Genomic DNA, 25,663 nt, shown 5'->3' on the forward strand with positions numbered 1-25,663 from the left:
TACACAATATAGTTGGTTATACAATGCAATTAGTTAAGCAGTATAAGTATGCATATTTAGAAACAGAGGCCTTGCAATAGTTGGCTTAAGTCTGTTAGACTTTGGTTTATTTCAGTAAGATCTTTAGTTTATTTGAAATTGTGGTGATTTTATATTATTTGGTGATATCACTTTCAATTGTATTTTTTGTTTGTCATTGGGGAATGCAAATTTAGTAGGTAGTATCCCAAATATAACCTCTACACTTGTTTGTTTTACTTATGTTGAACAGTATAATTAATATGGGTTATTTTTTATTAATAAAAAAAAATATTTTGTCTCAGTGCAATATTGTTTACTTTGGTTAAATTTCCTTTTTTAGTTGGTTATTATTTGCATGTCAACATTTTCGGATTCCCATTAGTTTCACTTTTTTAACACTTTCATATTTTTTTGTACCAATTTGTATCAGCATTTAGAAGGAATCTATGTGGTTATTTTGGTAAGGTTCACAGAGTATCTATATTTATAGCAATTTCATTTACGCTGGGTTTTTCGCTGGCCTGCACTGGAAGGCTTTACCACTGTTTAGTAAAAGGAGCCTTTAAGTTGGTATTGTCACTTTTCTCTGCACTTTATAATTGCTTGTTTGTTCAGTCTAGCCCAGTGGTCTCAAACTCGCAGCCCGGGGGCCACATGCGGCCCGCCAGGAACTATTTTGAGGCCCTCAGTATGTTTATCATAATCATAAGAACATAAGAACATAAGAACATAAGAAGCGCCATCTCCGGATCAGACCTTCGGTCCATCAAGTCCGGCGATTTATAGCCACCATATCTTTATATGCCTTTCTCAAGGAGATATGCATCTAGTTTGCTTTTGAAGCCTGGGACTGTCGATTCCGCAATAATCTCCCCTGGGAGAGTATTCCAGATGTCCACCACTCTCTGTGTGAAGCAGAACTTCCTGACATTAGTCCTGAACTTGTCCCCCCTTAGCTTCATTTCATGTCCTCTTGTCCATGTCAAATTGGACAATGTAAATAATCTTCTCTGCTCTATTTTGTCGATTCCTTTCAGTATTTTGAAGGTCTCGATCATATCCCCCCGCAGTCTCCTTTTCTCAAGGGAGAACAATCCCAGTGTTTTAAGTCGATCCTCATATACCAGTTTCTCCATACCCTTCACTAGTTTAGTTGCTCGTCTCTGCACCCTCTCCAGCAGTTTTATATCCTTCTTTAGGTAGGGAGACCAATGTTGGACGCAGTATTCCAAGTGAGGTCTGACCATTGCCCTATAAAGCGGCATTATTACTTTCTCCGATCTACTCGAGATTCCTTTCTTTATCATGCCCAACATTCTATTTGCCTTCTTTGCCGCTGCCGCGCATTGTGCCGACGGCTTCAGGGTCCTATCTATCAGTACACCCAGGTCTCTTTCTTGTTCACTTTTTCCCAGAGTTGCACCTGTCATTTTGTACTCGTATTCCTTATTCTTACTGCCTAAATGCATTACCTTGCATTTCTCCACGTTGAACCTCATTTGCCATTTCTCCGCCCATTTTTCTAACCGACACAAATCGCTCTGGAGTTCCTCACTATCCTCCTGCGATCTGATTGCCCGGCAGAGTTTTGTGTCGTCTGCAAACTTGATGATCTCACTGGATCCGTTTTCCAAGTCATTGATATAAATATTAAAAAGGATCGGCCCAAGTACCGAGCCCTGGGGTACACCACTAGTCACTTTCTCCCAGTCAGAGAACTTCCCATTTATGCCCACTCTCTGCTTTCGGTTTTCCAGCCATTTGCCTATCCATCTTTGTATATCTCCCTCTATGCCATGGCTTTGTAGTTTCCTGAGAAGTCTTTCGTGTGGAACTTTGTCGAACGCTTTCTGGAAATCCAAGTATATTATGTCCACCGGCTTTCCACTATCAATTTGCTTGTTCACGGTCTCAAAGAATTGGAGTAAATTCGTCAAACACGATTTCCCTTTCCTGAATCCATGTTGACTGGGTTTCATCAAGTCGTGTGTGTCCAAGTGCTGAACTATGCTATCCTTGATCAGTGATTCAATCATCTTGCCGGGGACAGACGTAAGACTCACAGGTCTATAGTTGCCCGGTTCTCCTCTCGATCCTTTTTTGAAAATTGGTGTGACGTTTGCTTTCTTCCAGTCGTCTGGTATCTGTCCAGTTCTGATTGACAGGTTTGCAAGTTTTTGCAATAACTCTCCGATTTCAACCTTCAATTCCTTCAAGACTCTCGGGTGAATTTCATCCGGTCCAGGGGATTTGTCACTTTTAAGTTTGTCGATCTGGTAGTATATCTGATCCAAGTTCACTTCAACTGTGGTGAGGCTGTCCTCTATTTCTCCTGTAAACAGTTTCTCCGCTTCAGGTATTGTTGAGGTGTCCTCCTTCGTAAAGACGGAGGCAAAGAAGGAATTTAGTTTGTCTGCGATTTGTTTATCTTCCTTGATGTACCCTTTTATTCCCTTGTCGTCCAGGGGTCCCACTGCCTCTTTTGCAGGTTTTTTCCCCTTCACGTATCTAAAAAAGGGCTTGAAGTTTTTGGCCTCCCGGGCTATTTTTTCCTCATAGTCCTGTTTTGCATCCCTCACCGCTTTGTGACATTTCTTCTGATCATCTTTATGTTTGTTCCAGGCTTCGGTTGTCTTCGTGCATTTCCATATTTTGAAAGAGTCCTTCTTTTCTTTTATGGCTTCCTTCACCTGTATGGTAAGCCATGCCGGTTCTCCTTTGCCTTTAGTTCTCCGATCTTTAGAAATCCTCGGAATGTAGAGATCTTGTGCTTCTGCAATAGTATTTTTCAATAGGCACCATGCCTGATCTACTGTTTCAAGTTTGTCCACCATCTTCTCGAGTCGTTTTGTTACCATGGCTCTCATGCAATCGTATTTACCCTTTTTAAAGTTTAAGGTGGTGGTTAAGGTTTTGGCATGTTTCCTTTTCCCGATGTCCAGTTTAAAGTTGATTACATTGTGATCACTCGTTCCCAATGGAGCCCTGACTTCTACTTCTGTTATCGGTCCCTTGAGACCATTTAAGACTAAGTCCAAGATGGCGTCGCCTCTTGTCGGCTCTTTTACCATTTGCTCCAGGAAGCAATCCCCTAGCACCTCCAGGAACTTGGCCTCCTTGCCGCAGTTGGAGGCTCCTAGTTTCCAGTCTATTCCTGGGAGATTGAAGTCTCCCAATATAACTACATTGCCTGTCCTGCACACTTGTTTGATTTCCTCCATCATTTCTGAGTCAGTGTCTACCGCCTGTCCTGGGGGACGATAGTAAAGGCCAATTTTTGTATCTGCGCCATTTTGACCAGGAATTTTGATCCAGAGGGACTCCAGCTTCTCTTTCCTGACTGTTGTAATCATTCCAACAGAATCTATTTCTTCCTTAACATATAGGGCAATACCTCCACCTTTCTGCCCTTCTCGATCCCTTCTATATAGTTTGTATCCCTGTAGTACTGTGTCCCATTTGTTTTCTTCATTCCACCATGTTTCTGTTATGCCAATGATATCCATGTTCTCATGTCTTGCTATCATCTCTAGTTCTCCAATTTTGTTTCCTATACTTCTAGCATTTGTATATATGCATCTAAGTTCCCTTCGTGTTACCTTTTTGGACCTTCTACTCTTGGCTGTCCTTACAGTTTTATTTACGGTATCCTTTACTGCTCCTGTGTTATCTTCCATGTTTGCTGTGTGGTCTTCCCCTCCTGTGTCTGAGTTGTCCCTTCCTGCTTGTTCTCCTTTGTTAGCTGTGAGGTCGACCTCTCTTATGTATGAGTAGTAGTCCTTTGTTCCTACATCGGGGCATCCTGTTGTCCATACCATCGACCGGTGGTCGACTGTCGGCTTTCCCCTGTCCTTCAGTTTAAAGCCTTCTCTATTGCTTTCTTCATGTTGCCTGCCAAAACTCTTGCTCCTTCCTTGTTGAGGTGTAGTCCATCCCTTCTGTAGTACTTGCTTTTTCCCCAGAACGCCGTCCAGTTTCGCACGAAGTCGAAGCCTTCGTCTTCGCACCATCGTCTCATCCAGGCGTTGATTGCTTGCAATTCCCCTTGTCTCTTTCCATCCGCTCTTGGTACAGGGAGGATTTCAGAGAAGGCCACCTTCACCTCCCTGATCTTCAGTTTTCTTCCGAGTGAGCGGAACTGACCCTTCATCTCTTCCCTGTCATACTTCCGCCCGCTCACATCATTTGTTCCCACGTGGATAAGCACAGCGGTGTCCACTCCCCCTGCGCCATCTATGATCCTGGAGATCCTGTTGGTCACATCCTTTACTCTTGCTCCAGGCAGACAGGTGACGACTCTGTCCTCTCTTCCTCCTGCGGTGTGGCTGTCCACGTGTCGTATAATGGAGTCTCCTACGATGATCCCCATCTTCTTTATTCGGGAGTTCCTTGGGGTGCGTAGGTCTACGTCCTTGGAGTAGTGCCAGTCCTCTTCCTCCAATGATACTCTTGAAATTGTTCCCTGTTCTTTGAGCGAGGGGACATCTTCCTGTGCTCTCACTATTCCTCCTGGTGTGCGGTTGTCTCCTACCTCGTCTTCGCTTTCTTCTGTGTTTGCATGGGTGTCTTCTCTACTCACATGGGTTTCCTGAGTACAGTTTTCCAGCCCTGGGATCTCTACGTGGTGCTGATGGGCTTCCTCTATGAACATTTCTAGATCCTTGACCTCGTCGTTTGGGCTGTACTCCACTAGAATCTTCTCCTGTGCTCGGATTCTGTCTTCGAGTTCCATCACTGTTCCCTCCAATAGTCTTACCTGACATTTCAAGCTATCCCTCTCCATGCATCGATCGCAAATGTATGCCTGGATCCCCGAAGGGAGGTAGTCATACATATTGCAGTCGATACAGAAGACAGGAAAGCTCATCTTCTGACTTCCTCGAGCTTCCATTTCTTGCTTCCTGTTTGAGTGAGTCTGTTTGTGTTACAGTGCCTGTGCCTTTGTGTGCTTGTGTCCCTTGCCTGCTGCTTCCTTGTGTTGCTTGCCTTGTTGTCTCTCTCGTGTGTGCTGTCTCTGCTCTACCTCACCTTGATTGTATGTGCAGGTTGGTTTCTTTTTGTGTCTGTCTCTTCCTTATCTTTTGTGCTTGTCGATTCCTTACCGGTCTGTTCTCCTCTGGTGTTCTTGAGTGTGTAGCGCTCGTCCCTTGCAAGGCCCTTCGCGAAGGCGCTCTCGCTAAGGCGAGCGCCTTTACCGCGCGCCTTCGCCGCGCGCCGAACGGCTGGGCGCCGTTGGCTCCCTTTCTCTCAAAGGGGAGCCCGGGCCGATGCGACCTGTGACGCGCGGGGGTGGGCGGAGCTAACTCTCGCCGCGACCCCGAACTGCCTGCCTGCTGCTTCTCTTTCTTTTCTGGCTTTCCTCCCCTCTCCTCTCCTCCGGAGCTGAAGAAAAATCAACAACTAAGACGCCGCCGCAGTCCGCCTCGTGTCCTGGCTCCCTTTCTCTCAAAGTAAAATAAAACAGTTTCTTGATCATATGTCTCTTTAGCTATAAATTACAATATTATTATTAAGACTTAGCCAAAAGGAAAGATTTATAAACAATAAAGAGTTTTACCTCATGCAAAATTGTCATTTTTTTAATATGCCATTAACTATTTTTTTCTGAGGCCCTACAAGTACCTATAAATCCAAAATGTGGCCCTGGAAAGGGTTTGAGTTTGAGAATACTGGTCTAGCCAGTTTGGCTTTTGAACATGCTTTATAAGTAACACTGTACGTTCTTTTATGTCGATATTTTTTTTTTTTCTTTCTTCTCTAATATTAGAAGCTTTGTGCCAATTGCCGAATCATATTCTTTGTAAGCACTATCATTATTTATTTCTTTTACTAATTTGTGTTCAATAAAAGCATGTTATATTACAAACATTTTGATAATTTTGGTCATCAAAAACTTTTTACACAACAAGCTGTGGTATCTTTTAGGTGAGGGGAAGATCATCTGGGAGGTTTTGGATATTCTGGTTGATGAGAAGTGGAGTTTTGAGAATATATGAATTAACGCCTCTGATGCGTTGGTGCGATGTATGTGGAATATAATGCAGGATATTTTGAATGAAATTTGGGAGGTCATAGGTAACAGTGAAGTCTGTGGTAGTAATCCAATAATGTGTCAAATTTATTGAGCCCAAAGATCAGTCTGATTGCAGTGTTTTGAATCAGCTGCAATCTGTGTAGCTGTGTGTAGCGTAGGCCTGTGCATAGTTAGTTGCAGTAGTCTAACTACTTGAAATTCATACTTGAAATGCATACTTGAAATTCAGAACCTTACTCAAGACCTTCCTTTTTGAGAGGGCTTATCTGTTTCAATTGGATATTCCTGACAGTTTGAAAGTTTATTAGTGATCTCGTTTACAGCATAACCAGAGAACCGTACAATTTTTTGTTCACTCTCTCTTCTGTTTTTACCCCTATTGTTATTCACTTCTTATACTGTAGCTCCTTTCTACTGTTATAATTTTATGCTTTTATATCTAATTTTATTGTACAGTGGTACCTTAGAATCTGAACTTAATCCGTTCCAGAACCCCGTTCGAGTTTCAAAACGTTCGAGTTCTATGACAATTTTTCCCATTGAAAATAATAGAAACTGAATTAATCCGTTCCTTGGTCCCATAAACTCAGATTTTCCAATAAATTTAACAGAGGCAGCAAGATCGGGTCCCCCTGGCAGAGGAAGCAAGATCAGGCCCATGTGGCAGAAACAGCAAGATCGGGCCCCCCTGGCATAGACAGCAAGATCGAGCCCCACGACCGGCATAGACAGCAAGAATGGGACCCCACAAGCATAGATAGCAAGATCGGGTCCCTGCCGGCATAGGAAGCAAGATCGGCACTGGCAACTGCAAGCGGTGCTCAGCCCAAAGTTTCCTTCCCAGGCGGAAACAGGAAGCTGTGTCAGAGGGGAAACTTTGGACTGAGCACTGCTTGCAGTTCCCGTACGTTCAGTTCCAAAGCAGCATTCGGATTCCGGGGCAAAATTTAATTTTAAATAAAGTTTGGATTCCAAGTTGTTTGAGTTCTGGGGCGTTTGAATTCCAAGGTACCACTGTATTTTTAACTTGTCAACCACTCTGTCATTGTGTAAAGAAGGGTGGTACCAAATAGCAAAGTGGTGTTCATAAAAGATGGGTCTGATCAGCTGCAGTCATATCATGCTATAGAAGGTTTTCTTACCTAGGTTGGAGATTTGTGACGCATAGGAAAGTGTGGATTCAAGAATGATTTGAACTTCAAATGTTTTATATACTTTGAGGTTGGTTCCAGATGGCAGAGTCAGGGAGTTAGGGATAGTTTGTTGGGCAGTATGAAGCCAAAGTAATTTGATTTTGGTTGTATTTGAGTTTTTTACTGGTAGCATTTAACAGGCCAACTGTTGAGTCCACTCCCAGAATGCCCCCATAATGGAAAATTTTCACTCAGGTGCTAACTGCTAATTTTCAGCACCGATAACCAGTTAAATGCCTCTGAAAATTAGCAGATAGCCATGAACAAGCATTAACTGGTCAGCAGCCAGAAATGATTAAATTGTTTTGCATATCAACCCGCTTATTTTCTATCTAACTCCTGTTACTCTATCTTATCTGTCCATGTGTTCCATCTGTTCTGTCTATGTGTTACACTTCATGTTGTCTATTTTTATGTGTATTATGATAACACTATAAATAGCATACTATGCCATATGTGAATATTTTTTACTACTATAATTGTCTATTACCTATATTCTTCTTGTATAATGCCCTGAGTGATTTAAAGCCCTGAGTGATTTTTTTTTTCAAAAAGTGGTAAATAAAACCTAATAAATAAATACATGTGACCAACTCTATCGACTGGTCAGGTGGTCCCTGATGTCTGGGTTGAAAACCATTGCTCTAGAGAACAGTGAAATAAATAGATTATTAAACCCTTGGGAAGATGTCATGCGTTTAGCCATTCGTTAACTACGAACCAGCTTATATGAGATAAGTGCAATGTTTAAATGAAAAATTTTTGATACATATTTTTCATATACGTTTTAAATATTTATTACACGTTGCACTTTATAGGAGCTGTATAGTTGGTTGCAGTAATTTGCACAAAAATATACAATATATACATACCGGCTCAATGAATGATACCTATCACCTGTCAAAGTGGTTTTAGAACACAGCTGTGTTTAACCTTCACAGGTTTCTGAGAGCGGTATAGCGATATGAGCAAGAACTTTGCTTTATATTAGTCTTCAGTTTTGACTGTTGTGCTAGTATTAGATAGGTCAATTATGGAAGAGTAAAATGCTTTACGTTTTTCTTTTATCAGTTGTTTATAGATTTTTATGTTAGAGTAACAGGAGTTAGATGTAGATGTATGTTAGAGTAACAGGAGTTAGATAGAAAATAAGCTGGTTCCAGTCTGTCAATTTTCCTGTTTTTTTCCAAATTCTTTCTAGTTGTCTGACTAGTTGTTTCATTTTTAGAAGTTCGGTGTCAAACCATTTGTTATATTTATTCGAGCAGCTTTTGCTGTTTCGTTTAGGGGCAATTTTATCTAAAATGGATGTGCTAGTTTTCATCCAGTGATCCCAAAAATCAACCCCTTCTCCTATCTCCGCATGTAGTTCATATTGTGACCAATATTCCTCTGGATTGATAGGACCCCTTGTGAGATGCTCTCTTTTTATCCTTGGTTGTGTTTTAGATTTTAAATGAGTCCAGTTTAACTTGAAATAGTAAGTAAAATGGTCGGACCAGATATTGTGGCACCAGGTACTGTCAGGTAGAGAGATGGAAGAGTCTAAAATCTCCTTTGTGGACATAGCTACCATGTCTAAGTGATGGCCTTTTTCATGTCTTTGTCTGCCTTGATTTTTCCATGTTTCTGTGTATGATTGGATCTTGCATAGCGTATACACCGACAGCTTTAAAGAGGGAATTATTTACAAAGAAACAACAATGTATGTTCTTGGATTCCACAAGTCTTAGCAGAAGAATAAGCTTCCCTCTAACTCCACCTTCTAAATGGTACATTTGGTTACAACTTGCTCAGAAAGCAGCTCGAAACTGTATGCAAATTTTTTATGTTCTTGAAGCAGAGACAGTTCCTCTCGAAACATTATTGTGACAGAAGCTTGTGTAGAGTCTTTCAAATCACAGACATATCTTCATGTAGTCTGACCTCCTTCTTTGAGCAAGCCCTTGTATCTCATTCTGAGCACAAAGGTGGATAGTTGAGAAGCACAAGCTGCCTTGACTCTGTAACCTGTCTTGCAGAGCAAACATTTTCCATATTGAGACAATGAAGGTCACCTTGCTAGCAATGATGGATTAGTTTTGAGCACAGTATGAACACTATAGAGTAAACTGCAGCTTTTCTTCTTGCTTTTATGTAATTAAACAATCTCATACAAAGAAGAGCAGCTGATTCCAGGTTATCATACCATGAGTCAGTTCTAGCTGCTACCTCTCCTCATATGTCTACATTCCAAAATTCCAGGCATTTGTTTAGGTTTGCATGCTTGATATGATTCTGGCATGACATCGTCATTATCCCATTCACTAACTCTCTCTCGGAAGTCACTTCCAAAGCAACAGAAGCACTAAATTTGATGGAGCAATGGATGACAGAATTCAGACTGAAACTTAACTCAGAAAAAATAAAATTTTTTGTTGCTTTCGTCACACCCGCTTGATACCAAAACATCACTATGCATCAATAAACTCAGTTATCCTATTCAATCTACTATGAAGATACTGGTTGTAACACTGGACCAGAGCCTAACTATGAAAGGTAGACTCCATAATCAGAAAGAGTTTCTTCACTCTCTGGAAGATTCGGCCCATTAGAGCATATTTTGATGTGTCATCATTCAGAATTCTGGTACAGTCCCTCATACTGAGCCAACTTGATTACTGTAACATCGCCTACTTGGCAATTTCCCTAAAGAATACACGGCGACTACAATTAGTGCAAAATACAGCGATCAGACTGATCCTTGGGTTGAAGAAGTTCGACCATGTTAAACCTTCCTACCGACTTCTGCACTGGCTGCCGATGGAGGCACGTGTGAAGTTCAAGTTTGGCTGTTCTGTTACAAGGTACTATTCGGTCTAGCCCCTAAATACATAACTGACCTTTTTTGTTTCTCAGCCAACAGACATAAGAGAAGCTGACACTTGAATTTTGTTTCCCCACTGGTTAGAGGATGTAAATTCAAAAGACATCATCAACATCTCCTCTCACACCAGGCAGCATTATGGGGTAAAGATCTAGAACAATTGCTTACGTCTACTACTTACGGGGAATTTAGGAAACGCCTAAAAACATATCTGTTCCTAAAGAACCTAGGCAACTAACCTCATCCCATAATAACTGATCCCTAGAGTTGTTAATCACTAGTTTCTAACTTTGCTAATTCCACTCAACTTATAGCATCTCTCTATCAATGTTAACCGGCAGAATATTGCTAAATCCATTCAAATTGTAACATCTTCTAATTATTGTAAACTGCATAGAACTTTACGGTCCTGCGGTATATAAACTGTTATATTATATTATATTATTATATACATGGCCAATCCTGTCGAACCATCCATACCATCCACTATCCTTTCCTCTCCCTTAGAGATCCTTTGTGGTTTTCTACGCTTTGTTTCCACCACCTCCACTGGGAGACCGTTTCATATACAGTAGACTCTCAGTTATCCGGCACCCATGGGGATTGGTAGATGCCGGATAAATGTAGCGGAAGCGCAGTAAACAGGTTGCTTGTAGCCAGCACCAGCAGGGCCTTTCCTCTGCCATGGCTGTAGCTTTTCTAATATTATGTAAGCCGCAATGATTCCTGGCTGTCACTTGTGGGATACAAGAAACAATATGGTCATATATGATATTATCAAATATGATCACTCCCCAAGGTCTGCTCCTCTTTTGTGCAGAAAAGTACTTCACCTCCTAAACTATATCACTCTCTCGGGTTTTTGCAACCCAAACACATGACTGCATTTTTCAGCACTGCCAGATTCTGGACCATTTTTCAAGCTTTGCTAGGTCTCTCCTCATGTTATCCACATTAGGAATGTCTAACCTAGTGCAGATATAGGTGTTACCCAAAAAGAGGTAAATCTTACCGGGCAGCCCTTCCACAATATTGCTTACAAAATTCTTAAAAATAACTGGACCACAAACTGAACCTTGTGGCATGCCACCTGTAATATCTTTCTCTCCACAGAAGCCAACTCTGTGGATGCCTGGGCACCTCCAATATTGAGTAAACTGACTGTGTCCACAGAGGGATAATTTTCAATCCAGTGGCCTCCTATCAAGTGTTGTATACTATTCACATTATTGGTCTTCATTAACAAAAGGCCAACATGAGTCTTTCCATCATCTCTGCTATTATTGACTAATTCTCTACTACTACTACTACTACTACTATTATTATTAATTATTTCTATAGTGCTATCAGATGCACGCAGCGCTGCACAGAAGAAAACAGTCCCTGCTCAAAAGCCAATCTAAACAGCCAAGACAGACAAACAGGATGTCATGGATAGAGTTAATCAGCTGGCTGGGTTGGAGGAAAGAGGAGTAGGGTTGAGGATTGAAGACTATATAAAAAGGTAGGTTTTCGGTCTGCTTTTAAACAATGGAAGGGGCTTGACGGATAAATTCGGGTAATTTATTCCAAGCATAGGGGGCAGCTAGATGAAAGGAATGAAGTCTGGAATTGGCAATGGAGGAGAAAGGTAAAGCTAAGAGCGACATATCTGAGGAACGGAGTTCTCTGGGAGGTGTATAAGGAGAGAGAAGCGAGGAGAGAGATTGAGGGGCAGCAGAATGAACACACTTGTAGGTCAGGAATAAGATCTTGAACTGTATGCGATTGCAGATAGGGAGCCAGTCAAGTGACTTAAGGAGAGGGGTGATATGAGTGTAGCGAGGTTGGTAGAAGATGAGTCGTGCAGCAGAGTTTTGTACAGATTGCAAAGGCGAGAGGCACCAGTTAGAAGTAGATTGCAGTAATCTAAGCATGAGGTTACGACAGCTTGGACAAGGGTCCGAGTAGTGTACTCAGAGAGGAATAGGTGAATTTTGGTGATATTGAAGAGATATTCTCTGTCCTGTATCTGCTCAATCTGTGCCCAGTTTTATGCTTTTGTGCATCACTGACACAAATTACATTTGTACACAAGACATGGAAGCTGTGATGATTAGATTTCTGAGCTGACTGGATTCCAGCTGGGCAAGGAAACAATCTACAGCCTACAGAAGATTATAGTGGAGATACCATTACATTCATAATTTCTTTTACTGATTTGGGGTATGGTTACCAGATGTCCCGGATGGACAGACTTTCCAAAACCCAGCAATTTGTCCGGGTTTTGGAAAACCCTGAGCTCCAGCCGCAACTGGAGAGCCTTCAACAGGCATGTGTGAATGACATCACATGCATCCACTAAAGGCTAAAGGCTAAAGGCCCTCCAGACACGGCCTGGAGATCAGAAAATACAATGATGCAGCTGTGGGGGGGGGAGGGCTGGAGGCAAAATGGAACGAGTTAGAGGTAGAAGAGGGTGGAGCTGGGGGTGGAACAGGGCAGGGCCATGCGTCCAGGTTTCTTCTTATTCAAATATGGTGACCCTAATTTGGGGCATTACATGGATAGGGGGCTTAGCTATTTTTAAAGGCACAATGTCTCTTAGGTAGGACTGTCACGAAAGGTTTGCAAGAAGATAGCAATGCAGGGAACCATTTGGTGGGAAGAGGTGATACCAGTGGTGTGCCTCAAGGTTCTGTTCTTGGGCCTGTTCTTTTTAACATTTTAACAATATTGCTGCAGAACTGTTGGGTAAGATTTGTCTCTTTGCGGATGATACCAAAATCTTCAATAGAGTAGTCACCCAGGATGGTGTGAATAACATGAAGAAAGACCTAGTGACCTGGTCTGAAATTTGGCAGCTAAAATTTAATGCTAATAAATGCAAGGTCATGCATTGGGCTGCAAAAACTCGAGGGAACGGTACAGTTTAGGGGTGAAGAACTTATGTGCATGACAGAAGAGCGGGACTTGGGTATGATTGTATGTGATCTAAACTAAACTAAACCTTAAGCTTATAAACCACATCTTCTCTATAAAGATAGAGCTCAGCACAGTTTACAAGAGTTTTAAATAAAGGAAAATATAATAAGAATTACTGATTATATAGAAAGCAGCAGAATTTAAATTTTTGAATATAGCCACGCTGATCTTAAGGTGGTCAAACAGGTTGAAAAGGTGACGGTGAAAGCTAGAAGTATGCTAGGTTGCTTAGGGAGAGGTATGGCCAGAAGGAAAAAAGGAGATATTAATGCCCCTGTATACTCTGGTGAGGCCTCGTTTAGAATATTGTGTACAATTCTGGAGGCCGCACCTTCAAAAAGATATAAAAGGATGGAGTATGTCCAGAGAAAGGCTACTAAAATGGTGTGTGGTCTTTGTCATAAGATGTACGGGGATAGACTTTAGATCTCAATCTGTATACTTTGGAGAAAAGGCAGGCGAGGGGAGATATGATAGAGACGTTTAAATACCTACGTGGTGTAAATGTGCATGAGTCGAGTCTCATTCATTTGAAAGGAAGCTCTGGAATGAGAGGGCATAGTATGAAGTTAAGAGGTGATAGGCTAAGGAGTAATCTCAGGAAATACTTTTTTACAGAAAGGGTGGTAGATGCGTGGAACAGTCTCCTGGTAGAGGTGGTGGAGAAGTTCCAGATTTGGAGGGAGGGGTCCTAATGTCACTGGGGGATTCAGAAGGGGAGTTGATGTCTGCGAGGGTGCTACAGATGGAGGCTGATGTCAAAGGGAGGGGGGGGCACGTTCCTCCCCAACTCTGCCCTCGGAGCACCTCTCCTGCCCACTTTAGAAATGGCCAGTTAGGGCTGATATTCAGTGGCATTGCCCAGTTAAGTGCTGCTGAATATCAACAGCTCGTCTAACTCGGAACAACTCTTCCAGACCAAGGAGAACTTAGACACCCTTCACCCTCCCCCCAATCAAAGGAATTCAATGTAAAAAAAATACACGATGAACTACTCACCACGCAAGCAGCAAAACTAGACAACCCATCTCCAACTTACTGATCTCAGCGCCAAACTACAATACCTTCAGGAGGAAAATAAAAACCAGGTTATTTAAGAAATATGTCAAGACAAACTCTTGACACAACCAATAACCTCACTCCTTCACCAGACTATAAATGTTCCAACCAATAAGTTTCCTGTAATCTTCTGGATATGACCAGAATCTCATCCTTATGTAATCCGCCTAGAACCACAAAGTATTGGCAGACTAAAAGAAAGTAATGTAATGTAACTGGGCATGAGCCTCTCCTGCCCCTTAAATCGCTTTGAATATTGACCAGTATAATTTAATACTATAAATTCTTAAAACACACAGATTAAATTCTACAAAGTAACCAGGCTATTTTTCTCACTGTTATAAGAGTATCTACAGTAAAAGTGATAGCACTATGGGCCTCCCAAAACTACCTCTAAAGAGAAAAAGAACAGCACAGATATATCCAGGACTGCTATCTGTCTAGAATATGCCATGCAAGACACTAAAGAAGCTCTTGAAACCTAATTTTATGTCTTCACATTTCATCCCTGGACAGCATACCCTGGGAACACCAAACACCTGCTTTGAGAGCTGGAAGGACAAACCTCAGCACTGTTCCTTGGCAGGCAGGATTAGCCACTCGTTCTTCCCTCAGAGGGCTTCACTGTTTAGTACACACGTCACCTGAATCCGACTGACACCATGCCACAACTTTTCTATAGCACAGCAGTTTAGGACTGTGTCATAAAGCTAGGTGTTTGCTTTGATTATTACTGTATTATTGTTAGCGCTTTGTAAGCTCACCTTGGCCTTCTGATTCGACAGGCAGCTTGACAAAAGCAAATAATACTCAAGTTTTAACAAATGTGGACAGAAGATGCTTGAGAACTGCCGGCACTTAAAAACAACAAGGAATTTTTCTCCCTGTATGACAGAAACACACTTAAAAGGCTGCCCACGTGGCTGCCCAGAGTTAAGTTACTAAGCTAGCTGGAGTTAATTTGAAAATTATTGTACCTTCAGGGTCCCCACGAGACCAGAGCTCGCTGTAATTAAGAGAAGCTATAGATCTTCAGCCAGATTACATGACTACTGCTCATTTGCATTTGATTAGCATTCAACAATCAGAGCTCTTTTTCTACAACCAAGTGCTACTTAAAATCAGTTTGTGGAAACCACAGAAATCTACTTTGAGTCTATTCATCATTGGTCAAAACACAGCAATCAGGGCTTCTTTGAATATGGCTGGTAAAATGTATAAAGGGAGAACAGGTTACTAAAGACTAAAGAGCCAGATTCTATAAATGGTGCCATAAGACAGATGGCAGTAGATGCCGTAAAGCTGCCTGACTTAATTGCTTTAATTGCTTTTAATTGGCATGGTAACTGACCATGCCGTTCAAAAATGATTACAAACTTATTTTTAAAAAGTTAGGCAACATAGGTCAGTAAAACCCGGCCTACATTGAAGACGCCTGTTTTGTGGTAGGTGCTGTTAGCCGCGATTCTTTAATAGAAACAATTTTTATTGATGTTAAAGGCCAACATGTACAAAGGAAAAGTCCAATAGAACAAGAAAGAACCTCAGTTTTGTAAGAACAAGAATTCCGAACCTCCCTAACCCCCAATATAGCTAGTATACAAAAAAAACCCAAAAACAACAAAACCCACCAGGTCAGGAGACCCAGCGAAAAGAAAACCAAATACAACCCATCTTCGAGACAGAATTCAGGAAAATCACAAGAGGCCCACAAAGGGGCCTGTGTGTCTCCAGAGGTTGGATTCCCACACCGATCCAGAGACTAACCGGAGATAAGATAGCAAGAAGAGAGAAGAAACCCACACCCCACCCAAAAAAACCACTTCCAGTTTTCCATAAGACTCATACAGGCGGGCCCAGAAGAGCCTACAATGTGCTTAAAATACCGCTGCAGGCATTAGAGCTCAGAGAAGAGATATAGGGATCCCAAACTTGGAGAAAATGCTTTTTCCTCTTAGGTATGAATTTAGCCATCTCATGCTCCAATATCAAAAGCCTAAAGCCACGATTCTTTAAATGGCACCTAAGCGTGATTGACACTTGGCTGGCACTGTTTTTGTAGGCAGCTACCAATTTAGGCCCTACAGGCAGACTAAATCCAGAAATTTACAATTCCGGTTATATAACCAGCCCCATAGTCACATACTCTGGACAGGTGGTACTGGTTAGACTATGCATTCAGTCACTTTCTTACAACCATTACATCACAGGATGAGTCACCCACAGCTGAGCTTCCGTAATTGAGCTTGCTGGGAGACAATGCATTTCTGATAAAGAAAGAAGAATTTGACTGGTGACATATTCATATGCTATTTCTCTGGAAGTTTTCACACACGTACAATTGTGTAAGAGCCACTTTGTTATGAAAAGAGGCTGTTAGAAAGTAATTTAGTATAATGAAGACTCATTTTTTTCCAAAGATTGCCACTGCTGACATGTTTTTATAGCATAGAGAGGGACTGGCTTGCAGTTTTCAAACTTAACTTCTGTCTCTAAGAAACTCTTTAGTGTAAAGCAAGCCAGCCGGAAAGACATTAACACTAGCTGAGCAGAAGAGGGGCTCCCAATTTAATAATCGAAACATTCCAATTTTCTTCAGCAGAACCCAAAAATTGTGAAGATGGACACTTATTGAAGAGAGAGAATGTTTTCCTAGACTTAAATGACCATAAATTGGGAAAATGTTTCCACATGTAACAAAATCCCAAGTTCAACAGCACCCTATAACTACTCAACTCTCATCAAAAAGTCTGAATCTCAGGCAGAAGGAAGGCTACACCTGGTGTTTAATATACAAGGGGCAGGAGGCCATTTTAACATGGTTGCACAGCATTACATCTGAAAACTTGGCTATTCTCAAAAATGTAAATCTCACTACCCTCTTTATAATCACTAACTCTTATTATGTTTTTCCTTCCTTATATTAAAGTTCCTGTAAACCGTGCCAAGCTCCATCTCTATGGAGAGGATGTGGTATATAAACTTAAAGTTTAGTTTAGTTTAGTTTACATGTATAAATGGCATACCCAGGACTGTGGAATCTGAGTCAGAAGAAATTTTGGGTGGATTCGGAATCCGTAAAAATGCAATAACTTCAAAATAAAAAATATTATAATATATGGTAAATTTATCATTTTATACTTATAATATAAAAACAAAGATAGCTGGTTTAAAAAAAGGTTTCGACAAGTTCCTGGAGGAAAAGTCCATAGTCTGCTGTTGAGACTATGGGGGAAGCCACTGCTTGTCCTGGATCAGTGGTATGGAATGCTGATACTATTTGGGTTTTTGCCAGATACTAGTGACTTGGATTGGTCCTCCGTAAAGACGGGATACTGGGCTAGATGGACCATTGGTCTGACCCAGTAAGGCTGTTCTCATGTTCTTATATGAGCCAATTATAGGGCAGTCAAGCCATTGTGACATCATTGATAAGGTTGACTCTTAGGCATTGGTGGAATGAGGCTGCTCTGATCAACGGCAGTTCCTAATGATAACAAAAGCAATTCCTCTTCAACAACAATGTCTTTCTGAACCAGTACCTTTCCATGTACTTCTAACCCTACCTAGCGTTTATAATTAATTTTTTTAATGTTAAGATACAACATAGATTTGAAATTCCTCTCATTGCCACCAGTTTGCTCTTTCATACCCTAGACTAGATGAATCTCCAACTTTTAAGAACACAACATACTTCAGCTTTGAAACCCTACAGACTGAGCATTCATCCTGCATTCAAAACGTTGTTAAAATCCCGGTTATTCAAGAAAGCTTCTCTAACGTGGCGAGATGAAATTAAATTTTAGTTGATTCTCATTATTGCCACATTGGATTTCTTCCTGTTCTGGTTGTGATCTTGTACAATTTGCTTGTCTCGCTTATACACTTTGGGCTTCTTTTACTAAGCTACGATAGTGGTTTTAGCGCGCACTTAGCGTGCGCTGAATTGCCCCGCGCGCTAGACGCTAACACCAGCATTGAGCTGGCGTTAGTTCTAGCCGTGTAGCGTGGGTTTAGCGCACGCGGCAATTCAGCACGTGGTAAAAACCCTATCGCAGCTTAGTAAAAGAAGCCCTATAAGCCATTTTACAATGTTATAGGAAGGAGGACATCAAACCTGACATGAAGTAAAACTCCTTACCTTGGTCTCAGTCCTTCTTGTGGTACCATCGTCTGACGTCACAACCGACACATGAGAGGTGGGGGTGCCAGGGTCTTCCTCTACAGTAACAGTTTCTTCCAACATCTCTGGTGGTTCTTGCATCATTGCTAGTGATGTCTGGTTACTAGGACTTTGTTCCTGGAAAATTTAAACAAGAAAATTTTGTTCTGAGGATTGCGTGCAACAGATCCGCTCCCACCGATTAGCCTTTTCCTCTGTCACTCTTATTATTTCTTCACTACATACAATATGGTTTCTATGTTCCACACAAATGAACAATTGAAAACTATTGGAATGTAAATTTAAAATCTGCTAAAATATATTTTTCAATATTCTACCAAGTTTGCCAATCTTTCATCAGCTTGAAAAGATAACGAACGTGCTCTAACCTCACAAATAACAAAGAATGATAATTCTGACTGAGTAGATTTTGCGCTAGACACAATCGCTTCTTTGCCAGCATGGATCACCATTTATTGCCAATTTAAACAATTAGATTTAATTATAGTTATTTTAACAAAGGGTCATGGAGACAAACTTTCAGAACAGCGCTATCCAAATAAACAGGAGTCAGTACATAAAACCTTTGACTCCTACTCTGACTCCTTTATTTATATCTCTCTATATATATTTATTTAACAATTTATATACCGCATAAAATTATGCAGCTTACACATTGTCTACATACATATTATCCTGATCGCCCTTTAGTCGCTAAACATATGATACAAACAAAGGGCAAACATAAATTTCCCATCCCCCCAGAGAAAAATAATACAATAACAAAACAAACATTATCAAATCATAATATCAATACAAGTATTATCAAATCATAATTCCATCGAATACAATACAGAAAAGCATTGAATATTACATTCAAGGTAGAAATATTATTTTTTTATTTTTAATTTATCATTTCAAATAATTACATACACAATCATACAGGAAATACTGAATACATCTCTTCAATTCATCAAATGATAAATGAATATGAATCATAAAAAGAAGAAAAATCTTTAACATAGTCAACCTGTGGAGGGAGAAAAAGCATCAAGAAACCACCTTGTGAGAATCAAGGTTTTAACAAAATATAATAAAAAGGAGAAATTACTTGAGCATACATCATTCCTAACTTTCCATGATCACATTATACTGTTTCACTCTGGACCACAGAAAGAACCCCTTTACCCTCCAGAAAAAACCCAATTGGGCAGGTTCAAAGAAAATATACTTATTCCCTTGATAGGAAACAAAACACTTACAAGGAAATCTGAATTGAAAATGTGCCCCTAAAGAAATCACTCTTGTACGGTATGTAAGAAATTCTTTCCTGCGAGATTGAGTCCATTTAGATACATCTGGAAATATATTCACCTAAATAGGAGACCTGTTTCATTTTAAAGTATAGCTTCAACAACATTTCTTTATCTTGTAAAAGCAGAAGCGTAACTAACAATGTAGCCCGGCCTAGCACCTCTATCTCAGAAGATTCCAAAAGTGTAGAGACAACTAACTCAGTTTTCTCCCCTTGAGTATCATCTGAAATCATTTTTAAGTAGTAAATTTTTTGAATAGGGGGTAAGTTAGAGTCTGGAACTTTCAACACCGTTACCATGAATTTTTTAAAGAGTTCTAGAGAAGACATATATTTAGCAATTGGAAAATTTAAAAGTCTTTGTTGAGCCTCCAAATTTTCTATTTTCCTCATTAATAACATTTTGTCAGTAGATTGTTTGACAAGCAAAGTCTTCATTTCATGTGTTGTTTTCTCCAATTTAGTTAACTCTTCCTTCTGAAGTTGAACAGTTGTCTCCAAATGGGTTATCTTAGCAGATGAATTTAAAGTATTAGTAACAAAGTTAGTACATACCGCTGGCGGCTTCACAAGTGGCTTGAGGGGGTAAAAATCAGCCGGTTGAAACATGGCTCTTTCCGTGGGACACGGCCTATGGGCTCCCTCTCTCTGACTACCACTCGGTCCCAGCGGGAAAGAACTCCCTGCTTCCATCGGCTCCAAAACGTGAGTTGACATCCGGGTTAGCTAGACATTCAGGACACTCCTCTCCAGATCTAGTCTGTGAGTTCTCCAAGCTCGTCAGTCCCATCTCAGCATTTCCAGGCATAGGGGGAGTGTGTGGTAGAGAGCTGCACGGGAACGGGGACGATGGGAATCCCGCGGGACCCGCAGGCATCCCGCGGGTTCCCCCTTCAGGTCACGGGGATCCCTTGGGGACGCCCCCTAGGGTTGTGGGAATCCCGTGGGGACGTCCCTATGGTCTCGGGGATCCTGTGGGGACGCCTTCGAGGGACACGGGGTTCCTGTGGGGCTGGATGTACTCAGTCACGCGGCTCTTCTTCTCCCTACCTGCTCTGCTTGCAGCACAGAGCTGAACGGAAGTCTTCCCGACGTCAGCGCTGACGTCAGAGGGGAGGAAAGGCTTAAACAAAGCCCTCCCTCCCTCCGACGTCAGCGCTGACATTGGGAAGACTTCCGTTTGGCTCTGTGCTGCAGGAAGGGCAGGTAAGGAGAAGGAGAGTAGCCTCGCGGCTTGAGTGGCTACCAAGGGAGGGGGCGGTCCGCCCCGGGTGCAGCACAGCCGGCCAGGTCCCCTTACTTTTGTGGCGCTTCCCCGACTGACCGACCGACAACAGCCCCAGTCCGACAAACCTCCCTGCCCTGTAGCCGCAAATCTAAATTACCTTCTTACAGCAGCTGTAAGAAGGTAATTTAGATTCGCGGTTAAGGGCAGGGAGGTTTGTCGGACCGGGGCTGTTGTCGGTCGGTCGGTCGGTCGGGGAAGCACCACAAAAGTAAGGTGACCTGGCCGGCTGTGCTGCACCCGGGGTGGGGGAGAAGGATGCTGAAAGCACTGGGGAAGACAAAGGGGTGGAGAAGGACGGTGAAAGGCCATGGGGAAGACGGGGGGGGAAGGACACTGAAAGCACTTGTGGAAGACAGGGGGGGGAGAAGGACGCTGACAGGACATGGGGAAGACAAAGGGGTGGAGAAGGATGCTGAAAGGACATGGGGAAGAGGGGGGGTGGAGAAGGACGCTGAAAGGCCATGGGGAAGACAGAGAGGGAGAAGGACGCTGAAAGGCTATGGGGAAGACAGAGAGGGAGAAGGACGCTGAAAGGCCATGGGGAAGACAGAGATGGAGAAGGACGCTGAAAGGACATGGGGAAGACAGAGGGGGGAGAAGGACATTGAAAGCACATGTGGATGACAGAGGGGGGAGAAAGATGCTGACAGGACATGGGGAAGATGGGGGGGGAGAAGGACGCTGAAAGGAAATGGGGAAGAGAGAGTGGGGAGAAGACGCTGGCAGGGAAGAAGACAGATGCCAGACTATGGGGGGAGCGGAGGGAAGAAGATGGGTGCCAGACCAATTTGGAAGGGGGGAGAAAGGGAGAGGCACAGTAACAGAGCAAATGGAAGATGCAGAAGGAAGAGAGACAGTGGATGGAAGGAATTGAATGAGAACATGAGGAAAGCAGAAACCAGGCAACAAAGGTAGGAAAATAATTCTATTTCTTTTTTTTTTTTTGCTTCAGGATAAAGTAGTATATTAGTTGTGTTGATAAAAATTTATAAACATTGGAGGCTCTGGTAGAAACCCGTTTACAAAGTATGTATTCTTCCCAATTAATATTTCCAAATTAATAAAGTCTTTTTGCTTATTTGTAAATGGGTTTCTACCAGAGCCTTTAATTCAGTAGCATAATTAAATGAAATAACTATTTCTGAAGTTTATAGGGACGGGCGGGGACGGAGGGGATTCCTCACGGGGACGGGTGGGGACGGAGAGGATTCCTCGCAGGGACGGGTGGGGATGGAGGGATTCCTCACGGGAACGGGTGGGGACGTGTGGGATTTCTCATGGGGACGGGTGGGACTTTGGCGGGGACGGGTGGGATTTCTGTCCCCGCGCAACTCTCTAGTGTATGGTCCACGTGGGCTCTGCAACATGCGTCTAAGCTATGCACTTCCCCCGGCATAGCAGCAGAAACGCCCGTTGAGGTTTGATGGACTGTGAACGCTATTATCACAGTCTGTCGCAGTGTTGAGGTTTCCGGAGCAGCTTGAGGATTGCCCGTTGGCCTTCCCCATCTCTTAGGCATAACTGCAGGTAATTTGAAAGAAAAATCCCTCACACGACAGGAGCTCTCTCAACTCGTGTCTTGCTCGAGCGTCATCTTGCTTTTTCTCCTTTCCAAGGCAGAAATATTCTTAACACTGTGGGCTCCTTTTACGAAGGTGCGCTAGCGTTTTTAGCGCATGCACCAGATTAGCGCACGCTATAGCACGCGCTAGTCAAAAAACTACTCCCTGCTCAAGAGGAGGCGGTAGCAGCTAGCACGCGCTATTCCATGCGTTAAGGCCCTAACACACCTTCGTAAAAGGAGCCCTACATCTTGAAACTGAAGTGGCTACTGAAACATTAGCATAGGAAGGCATTGACAAAAAGCTGCATTTTTAACATTTTCTTAAAATTGATCTTCCCCACACAGAATCGCATAATGTTAGGCAAGGCATTCCAAAGTTTCACACCGGCCATGTATTTTGAACAGGTATTCTGAAGATATAGGTGTTGTACTACATGTAAAGGTGTGGCTTCCTGGTATTTTGGTTTAATTTATATTTATCATTTTTGGTCAGCTATTAAGGATTTGGTATTTGTGTTCTCTGTGTGTGACCGAGGCATTCTGTAAGCATGATTTTTCTATGCACCATTTTGTAGTAATATGGCTTGTTCAGTTGTCTCAATAGTGGAGGGAATGTTTGTAAGGGGAGGGAAGGCAGGGGTTTTGTTGAACCTTGTTCTGAATTTGTGATTTATAACATGACAGTTGTACAGAATATTGTTTCTCTTATATTTTAATAAAATGATTTCAATATGAGCAACTTGAAAAACTGAAGGTGGACAAAGCAATGGGACCAGACGGGATCCATCCCAGGATACTAAGGGAGCTCAGAGAGATTCTGGCGAGTCCTATTAAAGACTTGTTCAACAAATCTTTGGAGGCGGGAGTGATTCCTGGGGATTGGAGGAGAGCGGATGTGGTCCTTATTCATAAAAGTGGTGAAGGGATGAAGCAGGAAACTACAGGCCAGTGAGCCTCACTTCAGTTGTTGGAAAAATAATGAAAGTTTCAAGTTTCAAGTTTATTGACTTTTTAATATACCGACCATCACATAGTATCTGGCCGGTTTACAATAAGATTTATAAAAATTTTAAATATAAAATGTAGTGAGTGAACATTAAAACATAATTTGACTAACATGAACGTGTGGATAGGAGGGAAAGGGAGGGGGAAAGTTACATATTTTAGAGACGAAAGGGAGAAGTAGGGATGGGAAAAAACATATTGGGTAGGATCGCTTTTTTAAAGCGGTTGGATGCATGAATTGGAATCGGAAGAGTTTATGAATAAAGTAAATGAGGAGAAGAGGGAAGAAAAATAAAAATAAAAAATAAAACTAAGAAAAGGAAAATGCATCTTGAAATAGAAATGTCTTCAAATTGATCTTGAATTTGTCTAGATGTTGTTCTTCTCTAAGTTGTTGAGGTAAAGCATTCCATAATGTAGGGGCAACAACTGTAAAATTTATTTTTCGAGTATTATAGAATTCTTTGATAGAAGGGATTCGTAATAGTTTTTGGTCAGTAGACCTCAGAATTCGTGGAGAGCTATGGGGGATGAGAAGTTTATGAAGAAATAGAGGCTGGTTTGTGAGATTTATTTTGAAAATAAGCAGGATGACTTTATAGGTTATGCGGTGCGCGATTGGTAACCAGTGTGCATCTTTCAAAAGTGGAGTAACATGATCATATTTGCCTATTTTATAAATGAGTTTTATTGCAGTATTTTGTATTAATTGTAAACGGCGGGTTTCTTTTTGTGGGAGACCAGTATAGAGTGAGTTACAATAGTCTAAATGAGAGATGACAAGGGAATGTACTAGAATTGTAATTGCTTCTGTTCCTAAGATCGAGGTTAATGAACGGATAAGACGGAGTTTGAAAAAACAAATTCTTACAACTGAACTGATTTGGTCGTGAAAAGTGAGATCCTTATCGATTATGAATCCCAATAGTTTTATTTTTGTTTCCATTTGTATAGGAGTGGATTTAATAGCAATTTTATCTGGCAAAGATTCACTGTTTTTAATTGGTAGAAGTAGAGCTGAAGATTTTTCGATATTGAGAGACAATTTGTTAGTATATAGCCAGTCATGTATAGTGTCAAGTTTATGATTTATGTCTGTTACGTCTGAAGTATTAGAGGTGCTGATTGGGTGGAGAAGTTGAATGTCATCTGCATAGGCGAAAATAGTGAAACCAATAGATTGAGCTAGTGTGAGGAGAGGAGAAAGGAAAATATTAAATAGTGTTGCTGAAAGAAAGGATAGTGTACTTCCTTGAATCTAATGGGTTACAGGATCCAAGGCAACATGGCTTTACAAAAGATAAATTGTGCCAAACGAACCTGATTGAATTTTTTGATTGGGTGACCAGAGAGCTGGATCGAGGACATATGCTAGATGTAATTTACTTAGATTTTAGCAAAGCCTTTGATTCAGTTCCTCATAGGAGGCTGTTGAACAAACTTGAAGGGCTGAAGTTAGGACCCAAAGTGGTGAACTGGGTCAGAAACTGGCTGTCGGACAGACGCCAGAGGGTGGTGGTTAATGGAAGTCGCTCAGAGGAAGGAACGGTGAGTAGTGGAGTCCCACAGGGTTCGGTGCTGGGGCCCATCCTGTTCAATATGTTTGTGAGTGACATTGCTGAAGGTTTAGAAGGAAAAGTGTGCCTTTTTGCAGATAATACCAAGATTTGTAATAGAGTAGACACCGAAGAGGGAGTGGAAAATATGAAAAAGGATCTGCAAAAGTTAGAGGAATGGTCTAATGCATGGCAACTAAAATTCAATGCAAAGAAATGCAGAGTAATGCATTTGGGGATTAATAATCAGAAGGAACCGTATGTGCTGGGAGGAGAGAAGCTGATTAAGCACGGACAGGGACAGGGACCTTGGGGTGATAGTGTCTGAAGATCTAAAGGCGAAAAAACAGTATGACAAGGCAGTGGCTGCTGCCAGAAGGATGCTGTGCTGTATAAAGAGAGGCGTAGCCAGTAGAAGGAAGAAGGTGTTGATGCCCTTGTACAGGTCATTGGTAAGGCCTCACTTGGAGTATTGTGTTCAGTTTTGGAGACCGTATCTGGTGAAGGACGTAAGAAGACTTGAAACGGTCCAGAGGAGGGCGACAAAAATTATAGGAGGCTTGCGGCAGAAGACGTATGAGGAGAGACTGGAAGCCCTGAATATGTATACCCTAGAGCAGGGGTGCCCAATGCGTC

The 25,663-nt window shown here is 41.9% G+C and overlaps 1 protein-coding gene across 7 annotated transcripts in view; it reads right to left on the reverse strand.

Annotated features, from left to right (window-relative positions):
* Nucleotides 1-25,663, reverse strand: part of ARVCF (ARVCF delta catenin family member) — a 394,108-nt gene that overhangs the window by 233,965 nt on the left and 134,480 nt on the right. For all 7 annotated transcript variants that reach the window (XM_033955207.1, XM_033955205.1, XM_033955206.1 and 4 more), the window contains exon 2: nt 18,279-18,437. In XM_033955207.1, the coding sequence (XP_033811098.1) occupies nt 18,279-18,437 (159 nt within the window). The remainder of the gene's footprint in view (nt 1-18,278; nt 18,438-25,663) is intronic.

The sequence above is a fragment of the Geotrypetes seraphini genome, chromosome 8 (assembly GCF_902459505.1).
Source record: "Geotrypetes seraphini chromosome 8, aGeoSer1.1, whole genome shotgun sequence".
Classification (NCBI taxonomy): domain Eukaryota; kingdom Metazoa; phylum Chordata; class Amphibia; order Gymnophiona; family Dermophiidae; genus Geotrypetes; species Geotrypetes seraphini.